The 16,694-nt window shown below is 36.9% G+C and overlaps 1 protein-coding gene across 1 annotated transcript in view; it reads right to left on the bottom strand.

Moving 5' to 3' along the window:
• Window positions 1-16,694, bottom strand: part of MAN1A1 (mannosidase alpha class 1A member 1) — a 142,552-nt gene that overhangs the window by 8,267 nt on the left and 117,591 nt on the right. Inside the window, exons 7-10 of the mRNA XM_085056086.1 lie at window positions 16,474-16,567; window positions 13,136-13,251; window positions 2,398-2,617; window positions 1,376-1,548 (exon numbers count right to left, since the gene is read on the bottom strand). Of these exons, the coding sequence (XP_084912212.1) occupies window positions 1,376-1,548; window positions 2,398-2,617; window positions 13,136-13,251; window positions 16,474-16,567 (603 nt within the window). The remainder of the gene's footprint in view (window positions 1-1,375; window positions 1,549-2,397; window positions 2,618-13,135; window positions 13,252-16,473; window positions 16,568-16,694) is intronic.

Raw genomic sequence — 16,694 nt, 5'->3', positions numbered from 1 at the left:
TGCAGGTATGGAACAATTGTGAATATTCACACAAGAAGTTTGACAGTATAGCACTACTATTCTTTTTTGGAAAGCAGGTTTTGCCTTAACTTTAATTCCTCAAGGATATCTAATTACCAGACTTGAAACACCCTTTTTTCGCAATGCTTAACAGCATTTGTGCAACATTTCTGATATGATATGTATCTATGCAGTGAATACTGAATTCGGTTGCTGTGGAGGGAGTTGGGTTTATGGGGTCATAACCCAGCAACAGCTCTCCCATAGGGTCCCTCAGGAATGAGAAATTGTAGGACACAAGTCTACATGTTCTACCGTTAGAGTAGAGCAACCTTCTGTAACTACTGGTGTAAGCCCCTCCAAGAACGTTGTAATCATACAGTTCTAGAAGCAAGAAGTGTTGGGTAAAGTGACAAACAGAACATTTTTGAAATCCTGGAAAGCAATACTTCTGCACAGGAGTGGTCACTGCAAACAAAATACTGCAGGGAGTTTTGTTTTTTCTTCCATTATTCTTAACTATACAGAGCCAGAAAAATAATGTTCTTCAGCTTCCTGTATTTCCTATTAGACCTCAGATAATTTAGCAAGGGCAAAATCAGTGTGAGGAGAACACAAGTGAACTCCAGAAGTGTAATAAGGACCCATACCTGTAGGATGAAACAGGGTAAATGTAAATGCTCTAATCCTTAACAGTAACAGTGATTAACTGCTGAAATAAGGAAAACAATGGATTTGGCAAGCCAATTTTTGCAGTGCAGACTAGCTGTCCTTCTGGAAGGCTTGTGCTACACAAACAAATAGCTAGGTTCAGCATGACTGGTTGAAGCTCAAAGGCCACTGGGACACAAAAACTTAAATATAGGAGAGAGTGCTATTATTTAGGGAGTTTTGTCCAAATAACCTATGCTGCTTGAAAGTGACATGGTTTTTAAAGGTTTGGTATTATTTAGTCCTTCACCCTGGCCTTTGTCACCTTAATTAAAATCACCTTTGTACAATTACTGAAAATACATTTCATAAAACCTATTTTCACATCCAAGGCTCAAATCTGACACTTTTGCACTTTCCATTCACATGCAGTAACACTCAACATCTTGAACAGTACATGCAAGTGTGACCCATAATTCTAGAAGTATTTAAGAAGGAGAAATCACAAGGTACTTTTCTATTATACAACATCAGCAGCATTTTGTTTTGTCAAAATGATGTTAGTTCATCTATTTAGCAAATGAATCTCTTGAAATTTGAATTGATATCACTGATTCAAAATAAATATTTACTCTCCAAATGCCTAACAATATCCAGACATCATTCAATAGCTCACTTCACAAGATTATTAGGATTTAACAACACAAAAATTCAAGAGCATTACCTCAACAGCTTCCCATCCCCACTCCCTGTATTTTGGATCATGAGTGAGCCGCCACATGTACATGTAGGTCTCTATGACTTCTGGCCGTAGGATGTAGTATTTTTCATTTTGTCTTGTAGCAATGGCCTCAACACCACCATCAAATCTGAAGGCTTCTGGTCCTAGTTTCATGCCTAGCCAATATAAAAGCACAGACTAAGATAAAGGCATGAAAAAAGGTTTCAAATTATGTAACAGACCAAATCAAACCAAATCAAACCCACCAAATTACCAAATCAAACTAGCCTTTTATGTGGCACAAAGCCAGGTTACCCAAAATAATATAATTTATGAAAGATACTGCAGCACCTCCTGTTTTCAATATTTTATAAATAATTTGGAGTAGGAGAGAGCTGTTCTTCAGCAACGCCTTAAATGGCAATTACAGTTTGAACAGCGATGCTAACATTTGCATTCTGGAAGTCTTCATGTAACTAGCAACAAGTGAAATTTTGCCTAAAAGATGAAGATATTTACTTTTCTGTATCAAACTGGGAAATATGCTCTGGGACCTGAAATGCTGCTAGGGTTATTTCCATAAGAAGTTGATAAAATCCAAAGAAATTTCCTGCACAGAAATCTGCTTTCTTTGTGCAATTCTATTGTTTGCAGCATTGTACCAACAGAACTTAGTGTAAAATATTCTTTTGTGCATAAAACATGATTAATAGCTATATTGATGCATAAATGAACAAGGAACATAAACGAACTCTTACTTCTATTCAACTATACAGAAATTAGAGTAGTCAAAAAAGCTGTCATGTTAATTACTACAGTGAGGAGATATGATGCAGGTGCACACAAATTATATATAAAACAGAGCAGCCATGTTAGAAGTCACTCTTAAAGCAAGGCAGCATTTGCTCAGAAAGGATGAACAGTTCTCACCACACTACAATTTCCATTCCCCTTTAAACAAAACCACCAGTGGCTGCCTTCAGGAAGCCAAGCTGTGCAGCCAAACTCTGCCATGTGGTACTCACGTGTACGATCGTAGGATTCATGGCAAGTCTTGGCAATTTCAGCACCCAGCTCGATGTGGTGGCCTGTCTTGTCACTGGGTGCTCCATCTGCTCCCAGAGCAAACATGCCTCCAGCAAAACAAGTGAGATGTCCCATCTTGTGTTCCAGCAATCCGCCCTTCCACTCGGCGATGTACGTCAGCCCCCCGCTCGACTTGCGGATCAGGTGGGTCTCTATGGCCTGCAGAAGGACATGGTGTCAAACCAAAGCTCCCATTTGCTAAAGTGCAAGGGACAAAGTTGTCTTGTATGTTGGATGTTTTTGCTCTGTATTGCCTTTGCTCATAAAATGCAACGGATAATATGAGCCAGCATAACTTGGAAGTGCAGTCAAACCAAGGCAGATTAACACACATTGGTAACAAGGACTAATTTTGCTACAACTGCAAGCAATTTACAGGGTACATTTTATAAAAATGTTGGAAATACCTACAAAATGCACTTCAAATTTTGAATTATTTTATTTTTACCCCTTTCTACATTGAGCAGTTTCAGGTAATTTAACTTTCAATAGTGATTAGTCATCACTTCAGCTTCTGTATTTCCCATTTTAATTCTGACTTAAAGGAGGTGGTTATGGATGTAATTTCATGTAAATTATATGCAGTCATAACTCATATTCAAAACACTTGACTTAGTGCATGCACTGAATGATGTTAGGCCTCTGAGTCTAGGTGGAATTCCCAAAGTCCAATGGCTTTCCCCTCCCAGACTGAAATCCTCTACTTAGCAATCAAAAGAAGGGTCTCACTGAGATTTCTGGGAAAAAAAACCTAAGCAGAATAAAAATACACAAATCTAGGGGGAGCTGGAAGTTGGTGATATTAGCAATATATGGTCACTAATTAAAAAATCCAGGAAGGCAGCCTTCCCTTGTGGGAGAAACAGAATTGAAACAACAGAGGAGATACAGAAGAGCACGTTAATTAGTAGCCCAAAAAGAAAGTAAGGAATCACTCTTTAAAGGAGAGTAGACAGGAGATAAACAACTCTATCATACATCCAGTTATCCATCAGTGGTCTGGTTGTTCTGCTGAAATTATAAGATCCAGAAGCAGTACTCAACATGCATTATACAAGAGAAAAAAACATTAATATAACATCACTACTGATAACTATTGACAAAAAAGCCAAGATTTTTTAAAAAGTGTCATATAGAGAAAGTAGTAATTGTAGTTACTTCTCTCCATTTAAACATTTGTAAATGTTGTTCCTATAAGCATTAAAAATCCTCTCTAAATTAGAAACATCAGCAGAATAATTGTACAATTTTTACATAGTGAGCATTCTTTCTCTGCCAAGAACGTCACATTGAAAACTCTACTTTGTTTTCCAGTAATATTAGTGCAAAGCACTTAGTAAGGATGTTTCCTGCCCAGATCAGGAGTTTAGAAAAGTCCTCTACCCCTTGTTTCCTCCTTGATTGTACATTTTCTGTACTAGGGATCTACTGGAAAGCATACCTAGACTTTAAAGCAGCAGTAAATAATGAAAATTTCTATGCTTTAAACAAATTCTGCTTTAAAAAAATCCTGTATAATTTAACCTGCATAATTTATAAAAAGAGGAATTAGATGTGAAAGGGGGAAGTTGAGAAAACACACAACAATTTTGCAGGAGATAGCTTTCAGATATACTTAGTCATTCTAAAAATAAGCTACCTAAAACCAAAGTCAGAAAGGAAAAACTTTAATGACATTTCATTTAGCTTTTCATCATGGTATCTCCCATCTCACCAAAACAACAGTTCTGACAGCACCTTTGATAATTCTATTGGTCACTTAGCTGCTGGGTCAGAATTTATTTAAAAAATAAACAATTAAAAAAAATAGATTGATGATGAAATTTTGCATTTTTTTAGGAACTAATTATTGAAAAAGGTAATGAAGTATTACTGTATCTGACAGAAATAACAGCACTGATGCACTTTTGAACTATATTAACTAGACCAGAGTTGATTCTTGTAGTATAAAAATGGATTTTGTGATACCAATTACTCTTTGCGAGTTTTTTCCCCTCCTTTGCCTCAAGATTAAAGTTCAGCCTGAAAAAAGATGACTTCCACTTGAGAAGTTTTAAAATTATTCTAACAAACTGGTGTTAAGAAACTAACAAATTGATGTTGATTGATACCAAGAATGTCACAAAATAAAAATATATTTCCAATTTAAGTATTCATATTTAGTAAAGCAAATCATCTTGGTTTTATAAATGAGGCCTATTAAGAACTAGTATGTAGGTCTATTAAAAGTTATTTTATTATGTAACCATCTTATTTAAAGCTATTTTTATGAGGTAGTTATTTGATATATTACAGACCTTCAGATTGACTTGTCACACTTTGTACAATCCTGGGTCCCTGAGTGCTAGATAATACCTTCACCAAAGTATATGTCTTTTTTAATGGCATGCTAGGTCATTAAACATTTTTACCTAGACATGGAATCTGAAGTGAAAGAGCAGGATGGAAAGGAAGGGATACATTCCCATAGGGAAATGTTACTTGCTATCTGCAGTGCTGTGGGTGCAGTTCTGGCAGGGAAATCAAGGGAGTAAAACAAGTCAGAGAAGGAGAATATGTAGTAGGGTGACACAGATCCACCCCAGTGAAAAGCTCTGATTCTGAATTTCATACTTAAAATCAATTTATTTTTATTGTGATATAACTATGCACTCACTTAGAGGAATGCATTTATTTGAATTGCAGCTCTATTACAACTTGCTCCCCAACGACAAATAATTCCTTCCTGCACTGTTTACTGATCAGGGGAGGGATGGGGCACCTCTCCTATGAGGAAAGGCTGACAGAACTGGGATTGTTCAGCCTGGAGAAGGCTTTGGTGTGACCTAACTGTGGCCTTCCAGTACCCAAAGGGAGCCTACAGGAAAGATGGAGAAGGACTATTCACAAGGACAGTGACAGGACAAGGGGGAATGGCTTCAAACTGAAAGAGGGTAGGTTTAGATTAGGTATTAGAGAAAAGTTCTTTCCTGTGAGGGTGGTGAGGCATTGGAACTCATTGCCCAGAGAAGTTGTGGATGCCTCAGTCCTGAAGTGTTCAAGGTCAGACTGGATGGAGCTCTGGGCAAGTGAAAGATGTCCCTGTCCAAGGCAGTGGGTTGGAATGAGATGGTCTTTTAAGATCCCTTCCAACCCAAATCATTCTATAATTCTGTGATATCTATCACTACACAGATTATTATTTCTTCTTACTGTAATTAATGTTCTCAGTATAATCCAATATGCAGTATCTCAAAACAATAAAAAAGCTAGAAGAATGTGGTCTTTGATTAGCTGAAAATACATTACTGATGGATAATTGTTTGGAGCAGGTACAGTTTTTCTTTTAAGTAAATGGAAATTTCATTTCATCCCAGAATGTATTTCTGCAATTCAAATAGTAATTTACTTCTTTCCATCAAGGTAGGGCAGAGAGACATTGCAACAGAAAAGTCTGGAAAAAGTGTCTACAAATATATGTTACCAAAGGGAGCAATAGAAGGTGCTACCTGGGACTGAAAAAAAACCCTGAAAAAATTGACACAACGTGATTTGAGGCTGTAGTGGACAAAAAAGGAGAGGGAAACTAAAGGTAAATAAACATTTTACAGACATTCATAGAAATGAATTTACTACATGTAAAGCTGGTACAATATGTCATGTACCCATAAGCTCTTAGAGCCAGAGTAACTTTTTACAGCTGATACAGTTCCTGATGATTTTTCTTTTTAAGCTTTTACCTAAGGCTCTGCTTACAGACCTCACTGCAGTAGAGCCTTCAGCCAAATTACTTTTTTCTCCATCTTGTGGGAAATTATTCCTTCAATACAACAGCTGTATAAATGCTCGAGCACTCAATTAGAAACACTAACAGTCCCTTTTACAGTTTGAATTGTGACTCAAGAGCTCCTTGTATTACTTCTGGCATCTTTCTCATGAGTCTGCATGTTAAAATTATGCCCTTGCCTATCTGTCACAGTGAATGAGACATCAGGAATTGTTTCAACTACAGGATTGCAAATTGCACGTTTGTGCAATCTCTGATGTCGACAGCATAAAGGAGAAACTCTTCGTTTTTCCCAACCTGATTTCCTCCCCCTGCTGCCCTCATTGTTAAGGCAATATGTTTTGTGTTCCCTGCTTATCAGCCTGTTCCTTAACCTTACACATTACACTACAAGTTCTTATCCTGGGAAAACTAAGCAGAACTGGACCCTCCTAATAAATAACCATTCTCCTTCATTCAGTTCCTCACTTCTTTAAGCTTTTCACACAGCTTAAATGATGTCTTCATCACCCCCTATGTCCATCCCTGACTTGATTTTGTGATAGCAAAGCCCTTCATTCACCCTTTGAGTTTTCTAGAATGTTGTATTGTTTATAAAGAAACACAGAAGACCCAGTACTGAATCATCTCACTGTTAAAATGAGTTAAAAAATAATCAATAAGCTTATTTTTACAGGTATTCTCTTGGTGGCTTACACTGACAGGTAACAAACCCACTGAGATGCCTGCAGAGCACAGGTAGAGGCTCCTCAGGAAAAACGATCTGCTCCTCAAGGCTGCTCAATTCTAAATAAACATGTACCATGAAAGTGTTAACAGTGCTGAAGGAGCAGAGATAACACATTACAAACCTCAAATTCCAGTGTGATCCTGCAGTTCTGCTACCTCTAGCACTTAGGCATTTTACCTCTCCTTTTACAGTGTCTTCTTAATTATGATTAATGAATTTCAATGATTAGTGCTGTTTTAACAAAACCCAGGTGGTTTCATTTCCCACCTCAAGATGTCACTGTGGCTGGAGATAAAGCTGCCCTGCAAGAAAGTTACATATTTCCATACCTTAATAAATTTGAAACTTCAAAAATATTATTCTATTTCTAAATTTCAAGGGTTTATAATATCTGTTTTGGGGATAATTACAAGTCTGCAGGCGTCTTTATAACAAAGCACTATAAATTATCTCAGTTCAAACTTTTAATATATTTTTCTTCCCCTAGGAATTTTCATAAACAGCATTTTGATGATTTGAAGCAACAGTGAAGATGAAAAAGAATTCTACCATGTGGTATTTCCAATAATTCAAAGTTGTATAATGTCAATTGCTTATTTATTTATTTTAATATTTACAGCTTGCGCCAGTACATTTTATTGCTTTGAAACAGCACACAGCAGCAGATCAGGATTATTGTGGGTTTACATTCTGTGAGTTTCTAAGTAAATTTGTCACTTCCCTTACATTTTCTCTGTTGAGTTGATCTAATGCAACAGATACTTTTCTTTCTCAACCTTCATAATTAAGCAAATTAATCCTTTATTGAAAATTCCAATGAGTTCATTACAAAATGTTTATTGCTGGAATAGGAAGTTCAAGCCCTTGTTACAAATAATTTAAATACTTCTGCCACAGAAAAGTGGCATCTTATCCTGAGGTCCTCACTGCTTATGAAACTGAGCTTTAAAAATCAAAACTGAAATCTGAACACAGAAGAACTTTAATTTGTTTAAACACAATATATAAGAAACATTTTGAAAGCACTAAAGCGCTTACTACTTTTGGACTTCAGACATGTTATGTAGACAAGTTTACATGTGCAATGAAATATGAGTGCTTATAATGGAGGTATCTAAATTTTTTAAATGGAATTAGTGGCAAACATTTAACTACCATGAGACCTATTCATCTGATCACTAAAAAGATGATTAAGTTCTAGGGGAAAGCTGACAATTTACTTTTGTCTAAAAAATCACTATTTTTCCCCCCCCCTCTATAGATCTATTAGCATCTCTCAGAGCATCAACTCTCTAGCACTAAATGTTCTAAATGCTGTGTGTTACCAGAAGGATACATTTATTCATATTTTTAAAACGGTATTAATGGCATGGCATGAATCACATCAAGTCACTCAAGATGTTACACTGTGCATGTTCTGAATATTCTAGGATAAATATCTGTTGATCCTGAGAAGTTTTTTTTTGTTATCAGAAAAGGAATGGAAAATAGTGTGACTAATAAGGACATGGCTGCTCTTAAAAGAGCAAAGCCATGAGCAAAGCCATGAGCAAAGCCCATACAATTTCTCTCTAGACTTTTCTAGTCAAAATCCTCCTTAAAGAGTTCTAACAGCATTATAGCTTGCTGCTTCTCCTGATAGTCCATAAATAAGAAAAAATTTGAATAAATATTTTCTCTGGTCCAAAACCTAAGATGCTGTGCACTTATAGGTAAATTATGAACAATTTAAAAATCTGCAAAAGCTTGTCTTTAGCCTTGATGCTTTCTGTAAGCACTTGTAGAGAATCTCAAAACTCTTGCTAAGAGGGGAAATACAGAGAAGAGAATAACAAGAAGCAGTGAGTCCTCTGGACATTCTCATCTGCTAAGTGTAATGAGTCTTGTGTTCCTACATAATGCAGCCATGCTATCACTATGTGCAGAACACCAGCGCAGCTGGGTGATAAATATTTTAAACATGACAGCTGAAAAAACTGCCTGCTTATTAATTTTAACACATTTAAGTTACATTCAGTTAAGTTGCCTACTGCCTCCTACACCAAAAAATACCCCAAAACAAAGAATGCTGGGTACCAACTGTTTCATTCTGAGATGGGCTGCTATTGCAGCATCCTGCCCACCCCGTTTTTCTTCAATGCCAAGAAATGCTCAAGTATTGAATGTTCAAGCCATTAATCACTTTTAGCTTTACCCAGTATGACAAACCACTATATTTGAGTTGCAGTTCCCTCACTGTCCACATCAGTTATGCAGTTTTTAAGATCACTGTGATCACAAAGCAAACCACTTCAGGCAACTTAATGGAGACTGCCATCAGCACAAGCCAGCCACCAGACTGTCACCTCAGTTAAGCAGATCCTCATGAAACTTCAGAGATGAAAAAGGCCTATCTGCCAATATCATGTTTTCAGTTTGCTAACCACACTTTGTTTTCCCTCTCCTTTCAATGAGAAAGGAGTCTCCATGGATTTGTTTTATTTATCTGAAAGGCTGAAATCAACAGCTCTGAAAAATATTCACTACTTGATGCTGACAGTTAAATGTACCCAAAATCCCCCAATCAAAATCAAAGCTTCCTTTGGTAATGTACAAACTGGGTATATATCAAAGCTAGTCTCCAAAGTTAGCAATGTGCCAAAAAAAAAATTAAACCCCCCTAAAAAGTACTTCTATATATTTTATGTCTGAATACTCAAAATCCTGAGGCAAAAAATTACTTTTCCCTCTTTTGATACCCACAGGAGTTTACTGCATTTACTGCATTGCTTAATTGTGCAACCCAGCCTAGCAGCAAGCTGACTTTCTGGAATGCTGCTGAAATCTGGCAGAGTGGCTGTGGCACTGCTTCACACCACGTATTCTTCTTTTGGCCATTTCCATTGTTTTCACTTCCCTGTGCTATGTTCTGCAGAGATCACTCGTTGTCTTGTTAGGATCTTCTGAGCAGTTGTTATCCAGTAAGAGAAAGCAAATAATCTAAATTCTCCCTTTTCCTGTGAAGTTTTTCTTTACAGCCTCTAGATATGCTGCTTCTCTAGAAATACCCCTGGAAGGGGATGAAGGCAGCACCAGAGAGAGGGAATGAATATATATGAGATGCAGAAAGATTGCAGCAATGGCCATAAATAAATGTAATGGGAAAACTTGGGAAGGATACCTGATCATCAGACATCAAGTGTGAAACAACTTATTTACAGGAATAGAGAGAAAATTGCCCTTCAGCTAAGAAAATAAGGGCTGACACGTTAAAGAGGGGAGGATTTGATGCAGTTGCTTGTGACACTGCTGTTGCTAGACTAGATAAGTGAACCCACAAGGTCCATTTTTGTTCTAAACTGTCATGTTCTCTTCTAAACCTACTCAATTGTGTCTCAGAGCTCAGCTTGTTAACTGAGAAGAGTGGGACGATTCTTGTCCTGGATACTGGCAAAGAGTGATAGATTATTCTATTGGCAGTTATATCCTCAAAATGTAGCTAAAAGCCAGATAGAGATTTGTTCTGTAACTAAAGTTGCATGATATCCATTGAAACCAGTTTAAGGTCTCTTACTTCGTGTATTACGTGAAACAGGACATTATTTGTATTACTTTTCAAAGAGAAAAAAATAACTTACATTAAAAATACATTCACTTGTCTTTTTGCGTGAATTCTAGAGTTTACGAATCCTTCTTATACATTCATATACATTCATACACTCTGCTTTGGTGTTTCAAACAAGACTATCTTGGTCCCTTTTCCCATTAGAAATAAACTCTTCTTTAAATGGCTTCAGCCATATATGCATTCTATTCACAGCAAGCAGAAACGTTTTTTAAATCTGACATCTTAGTTATTGCTTTTAACTTAAGCCATTATATAATCTATAGGTGATCCAAAAATTCTAATGGAAAGCATTCCTTTTTTTTAATATGATTTACAGAACAATGTGAAAAATAACCCCTAAGCTCTATCTAAATAGATTTCAGCTTTTCACAGTGAACTATATAACTCACCATACATTTTCATTTGCCGTTTCTGGATAGAAGAAGATATTGAATTAGGCATCAAACTTTCACATCATTCTTTCAGAATCTAGTGGGTATGTGCTGCACTGAATGGCCAGGAATAATCATGCTGTTCCCTTTGGCATAGTCTTAAAAAGATTCTGAGAGTGCTGGGGGAAATTTCTCTAAGAAAATACAAAGCAGACTCAGAACGCCCAAACCACGCAGCCTTAGTCACAAAGAAAGACTGCAGCTTGTGCAGACACTTAAATCAGCTTTAATTTAGATAAGTAATGGATCAATAGCAATGAAGCCAGTATCAGGATGGATTTCAAGTCAGGATAGTTACTCTGGTAAAGAACCTGGCATCTCAGAGAGGCCTGAAGGCTGAAACTTTGCTGCTGCTTCCTGAAGGAGCCACTTTATGACATTGAGCTGCAACTCCTAATGCTGCATGTACACTTCCAGCTTGGGTACAGATGTGCTTCAGTACAGAAATCAGACAACAGGAAAGCCATCAATCAGAAAATACTGGAAATAGCATTCAGCCAGCAGAATAAGGAAATCTATTTATAGTCATCACTTGGTCTCTCAAACACTGACTCTCTGGTCAGACATGATGCTCAGGCTGATTCAGAGTTAGTACTACTAAAAAATAGTGGGGGCTGTCACCTCTCCTGGTCCCTACTGGGACCACAATAAAAACCTGATGTTTATAAACCAATGAAGTAGAAGGCTAGAAGTAGCTTCAAAATGTCTTCCACATGGCAAGATGAATTGATAATATATTATCAGACACTTTGTTCTCTCTGTTTGGCTGCCCACCCAATGGCTGAGCTATTAAAACAGCACTGTTCTTATGTTATAGCCTCGAATGCACTCAAACCTAATTTAAGATCCACCTTTTGCTCTGAAGTTGAAACCATGCTAGCAGTGAAAATGAGGCTGACTGCATCCAAATCTGCACTTACAAAATTAAACGCAAGATTTCCTTAGCAGAGGATACTTGGTTGTCAAATTTACAACCACCAGAGATCACACCCTCCCTCAAATCTTCACACTTGACTTCTCTCTCTAATGAAAAAAAAAGATGGTTGCAATGAGCCACAGTTGTATTTTTTAATGCCACTACTTTTTGTGTATGGGAAGTAAAAGGAGACTTATGACTTCCCTAGGGACAGAGCGTTTCCAGATATATGAAAGAATAAGCAGATATTGCTTAGCATCTCAAAGCCTTGTCTATAGAGGCACTGTAGATACACACAGTTAATGAGAGATAAAAGTCCTGGCCCTAGATAGCTCCCAGTCAAAACAGATGAAAGGATGGGGGAAAAAAAAAGTAATATTATCCTCCTTTTTTATATATGTCTATATATATGAAAGCAAAGAACTGAGAAAATAGGTCATTTGCCCAGGACTAGAAGGAAAGCCTGTAAATATGAATTTAAACTTAATACTTCCCAAGTCTCAATCTGGTGTCATACACCCATTATTTCTCCCAAAACAGCATATTAAGGAAATACCATAAATAACAAAGCAAAGTGCAGACCAGAAGGATCATAAATGAAATTCATATAGAAATGTACATATGAATAGTTCTCATTTTATAAAACTTTCTTTTGTGTCCAGTTTGGCTGTTTTGCTGCCAGAAGCTGGCAAATCTATGCTCTTATACCAAAAAGTCATTGTGAAACAACCCCCCTATTTTAATTTCTAATTATCTACCATAATACATTGATCCATGTGTGGACCACAGTCAAAACACTTTTCATGGCTGAAATATGAGACTGAAACACAAGAGGGGAAGGAATTCCCCTCTCGATATAAAGGAAAGGACAAGACTAATACATGTCTAGAGAAGACTCAGGAAAAAGAGTTGAACATCTATCTGAGAGCTACTTGTAGCTGCATTTTTTGTTGCTTATTTTATATTTTTCTCCTCTAGAGACAGTCGACTATATTGCAGTAAAAAAAATAGTTATACTTCAAAATTCTCCCCTTTCCCACAGTGTCTGTATTCCTTTAGCACTTCTATTTGAAGAAGTCTTTTTTTTTAAAACAGAAACTAATTCTTTAATAAAACACCCTGTGGTGGCAAATACATAAATCTCTTACATTGTCCTCAGAGCCTGTCTCTTTAGGATTATTATGGATTAGATTATTATGAAAAGGAAGATTTAAATGTCTTATTTACCTGAACAGCATCATAATACATTTTCTTGCCGTCTTCATCTGTCTTGTCTGACATCAGCCATGCCTTGAGCAGATATTCATAAAAGCTATCGCCAAGCCCTCCAATGGAGACATGATCTTAATAGGGAAGAAAGAGATTGAATGACAATTTCATCTGCAGCCAGGACAATAAAATACAATTACAGTTTGAAACAGTGTATTTAATGATCTATTTCTACAATATCTTTGATAAACATAAGCCTGGAACCTCAGGAAAAACTTTACTGGTATATACAGGGAATTATTTCTTTTATTGCTAAAGTTTTAATCTCACTAAAGTGTCAAAGTTATTTAATATCCAGAGTGTGCCGCAGGAGTTTATGGCAAAGAAAAAGGAATTTATATGTGTTAATTCTAATTCATGTAGACTATTCCATACCAAACTGTGTTAAACTGAGTTCTTTTTTTTTTTTTTCTAAAAAGGGAAAAAAGCAGAAAGTGCTCTCTGATTTGATAAAGGCTTTCCCTTCTTAATGTGCAGGCATTGCTCTTTTAGTCACTAACTTTCCATTTAAGTCACTTCATAAAAAAGGCTTTTAGCTCCTTACTGCAGAGTTGAATTTCAGGTTATTTAGTGGTATTTCAAAATGCTGAGCCATATGTTTAAAAATAATACTACATTTTTGAACACCTGACTGCTCTCAGAACTCAGCAGTGGTTTGGAAAGAAAAGAAAGGACTTCACCACATCTGCAGAGGATTGTTACTGTGACACTGCTTTATTCTGCCCTATGCTTACTATGTGAAACAGTCTGGTAGTAGAGATGCTGTGATTATTCAATTGCACAATTTAGGATGTGACTCTGCAAACACTAACACCACACAAGCCAGACATTCAACATCAGTTCCACTAGTAATAGGAACTTTAGTGATGCTCTCAGCTGCTTGTACAAGATTGTACCCACTTGCTGTCTGGGAACCTAAAAGATTCTTGGCAAAATTTTGATGGGTTATCATGATTTCAGCATAGATCCCTAAATACATGAAATACCACAACTATATATATATGTAAAGTGTTTTTCTAAGCTCCATTAAGTTAAGAACAGTAGCTAGAGGTTTGTTTTTGAAACTCAGTGTTGCCTTGTAAAATTAAGTGACTTGGTATTTACGGAGTATTCGGTGAAAAGTTTTCAGAGCGCTTTACCAGGACTACTTATTTATAACTGTCAATTTTCCAGCAAAGCAGGGATCTGCTAATTCCACCCAAGAAATCCAGGATGGAGATGTTACGCAGATCACACAGCAAGTCCCTGAGCCATACCACAAAATTCTGTGCGTGAGAAAAGCAAGAAAACCTGCATGGGATGATCCAGATCCATAAAGCGAGATGCAGAAGAGTTAGTGACACTGAGCTCACACTTCCTGACACCTAACTCTGATCTTAGCTTCAAAGTTATGCCTCTGTTGGTGGAATTCGAAAGAACACAGAGAATTTATTTTTATACTCCTTTGTATCTTCTCTCCATGGAAAATCTCCTTTTACCTTCCAGACAGGTTGCAAAGACATGCAAATGTAGAAGATACATATTCGCCTATTCAAACTATATTAATAGTATCCTTTTGCTCTACTAGCCTGTGACATTCAAAAAATAATTCAGTTTTCTGAATGTATCCTGTCCCTTTGCCTACCAAATATATTGATATACCATCAAATCTGGGTTTTAAGTGTTGTTTTTTTTCCTCTGCACCCTCTTTTGAATGAGATATATTGAAATTCTGGAAAGACTACACTATTTTTTTAATTAAATGTTCGTGATCCAAAAAGAAAAGAGGTTTCTTAAAACAATGGGAGCATTTCCTATGATCAAAGGCTGATCTTTGAACAGCAGCATTTAAATGACCTTTACGGTTTCCTAAATAAATTACCATAGAAACCTCTGACATTTGCAAACTAAATAGCAGAAGCCGAGTTTCATCAATAATAAGCCCTGTTATTATATACATTATTGCAGTAGACAAATCCAATTGACGCATGCTGCAGCAAATCACTGTCAGTTTACTGTCAAAATAACAAGGGCTAAACGAATTTACAGGAACAATGGCAGAGATCCAGCAGTGGCCTTCACTGCTACAGCACTGCTGGAGAAGGAACATTCAGAAACCATTCCTCCCTCTCCACCTGATGTTTGAGAGAAAATATTTCTGTCTGGTACCAATTAAGGGTCTTGGCTGTTTGGTTTCTTCCTTCTGCTGTAATCAGATGAAAACAGCCTCGAAAAGCAATCTCAAGTAACACATCTTTCAAGTCTCACATTCTGATCTTCTCTGTGGGGAAAAAATTAATTAATCAGTGTTGGCGAATGGAGGTAACTGATATGGAAGAGATGCAACAAGATGGAACTTGTCTTTGCTGCTTCAGCATGCCAGGGACAGACCTGCATCAACATCTGTGCCTGTCATTCACACGCACTGGAAGCTATTTATTTGTCAACACTGCAAGCTATTGGAAAGAAAAGCTTGTATCTGCTATAAATTTTCCAGTGCATACAAACAAAAACTGGCATTTCGTGTGAATGAGGAGTGCTTAAGATGCAATTATATTAAAAATATGGAAATAACAAAGGCCATAAGGCGGAATAAGTGTTTTGACTGCTTTAAAACATGTAAGGCAGAGCCACTAACTGCCTCAGCCACTAGAAAGATCATGAAGCATCAAAATGCTGTTTCTGTGGCTAAGAGAAGCCAATTTCTCTGGTCATCAGATTCCAGAGCCTCATAACTATTGTATGAGAACACCTGGGAAGGTGAGTTATATTGGGTATCTTCAGTAATGGTTCCAAGTGGATTAATGTCATGACACATTTCTGTTCAGTTTGCTTCCTCAGTTGGTGGCAATAAACTTCAACAGAAATCATAGCTGGTATTGACTGGAAAGACTTGTCTTATTACTTTTTTTTCCTACAATGAAGCCACACAACTCTAAAAATGTGGAATTTGATTCAGAGAAGCTGATAATGTTTCTTTATACAGCTACTTCAGAGAGCACTTTAGACTTTTGAATAAGACACTTCTGTAGTCCACAAATTCCTCTCCGAAGTCATAAATATTCATACATTTCCCTGCTTCCACAAGCCATACTAAAAGCTCAGAAAAAGTATATTAAAATACCACAAATAAGACTATTATTTTTATATTTGTAGTATTTTTTACATTTTATAGAACCTCAGCTATAAAGTCAGTTTTTATACTTTAAAAAATTCTTTGTATATAAAAAAACCACATAATAGTGACTGAAGAAGTTAACGACTGCAAAGAGCAGACTGACAGACAGGTCACAGTACCAAAGACTTGAGCTACTTACGCTGGCCCCACTGGCCACTGCTGGGATTCAAGTAGTTGGGGTAAAGGCCCTCTGGTTTATCCAGTCGATTTAGAACTTTTCGAATATTCATTACCTATTGGAAGGTACAAAAACAATGAGCACTGATCCATTTTCTCCACAAGATACAAGAGTGTAAATATGCCTAAAAATAACCCCTCCTGATCTATACGACACACACACCCAAACACCTCTGTGCAATC

Source organism: Lichenostomus cassidix, chromosome 3, assembly GCF_008360975.1.
Source record: "Lichenostomus cassidix isolate B80296 chromosome 3, HeHo_3.0, whole genome shotgun sequence".
NCBI classification, from domain to species: domain Eukaryota; kingdom Metazoa; phylum Chordata; class Aves; order Passeriformes; family Meliphagidae; genus Lichenostomus; species Lichenostomus cassidix.
Note: the sequence above shows the minus strand (reverse complement) of the source record. Positions and strands in the feature narration are given on the sequence as shown.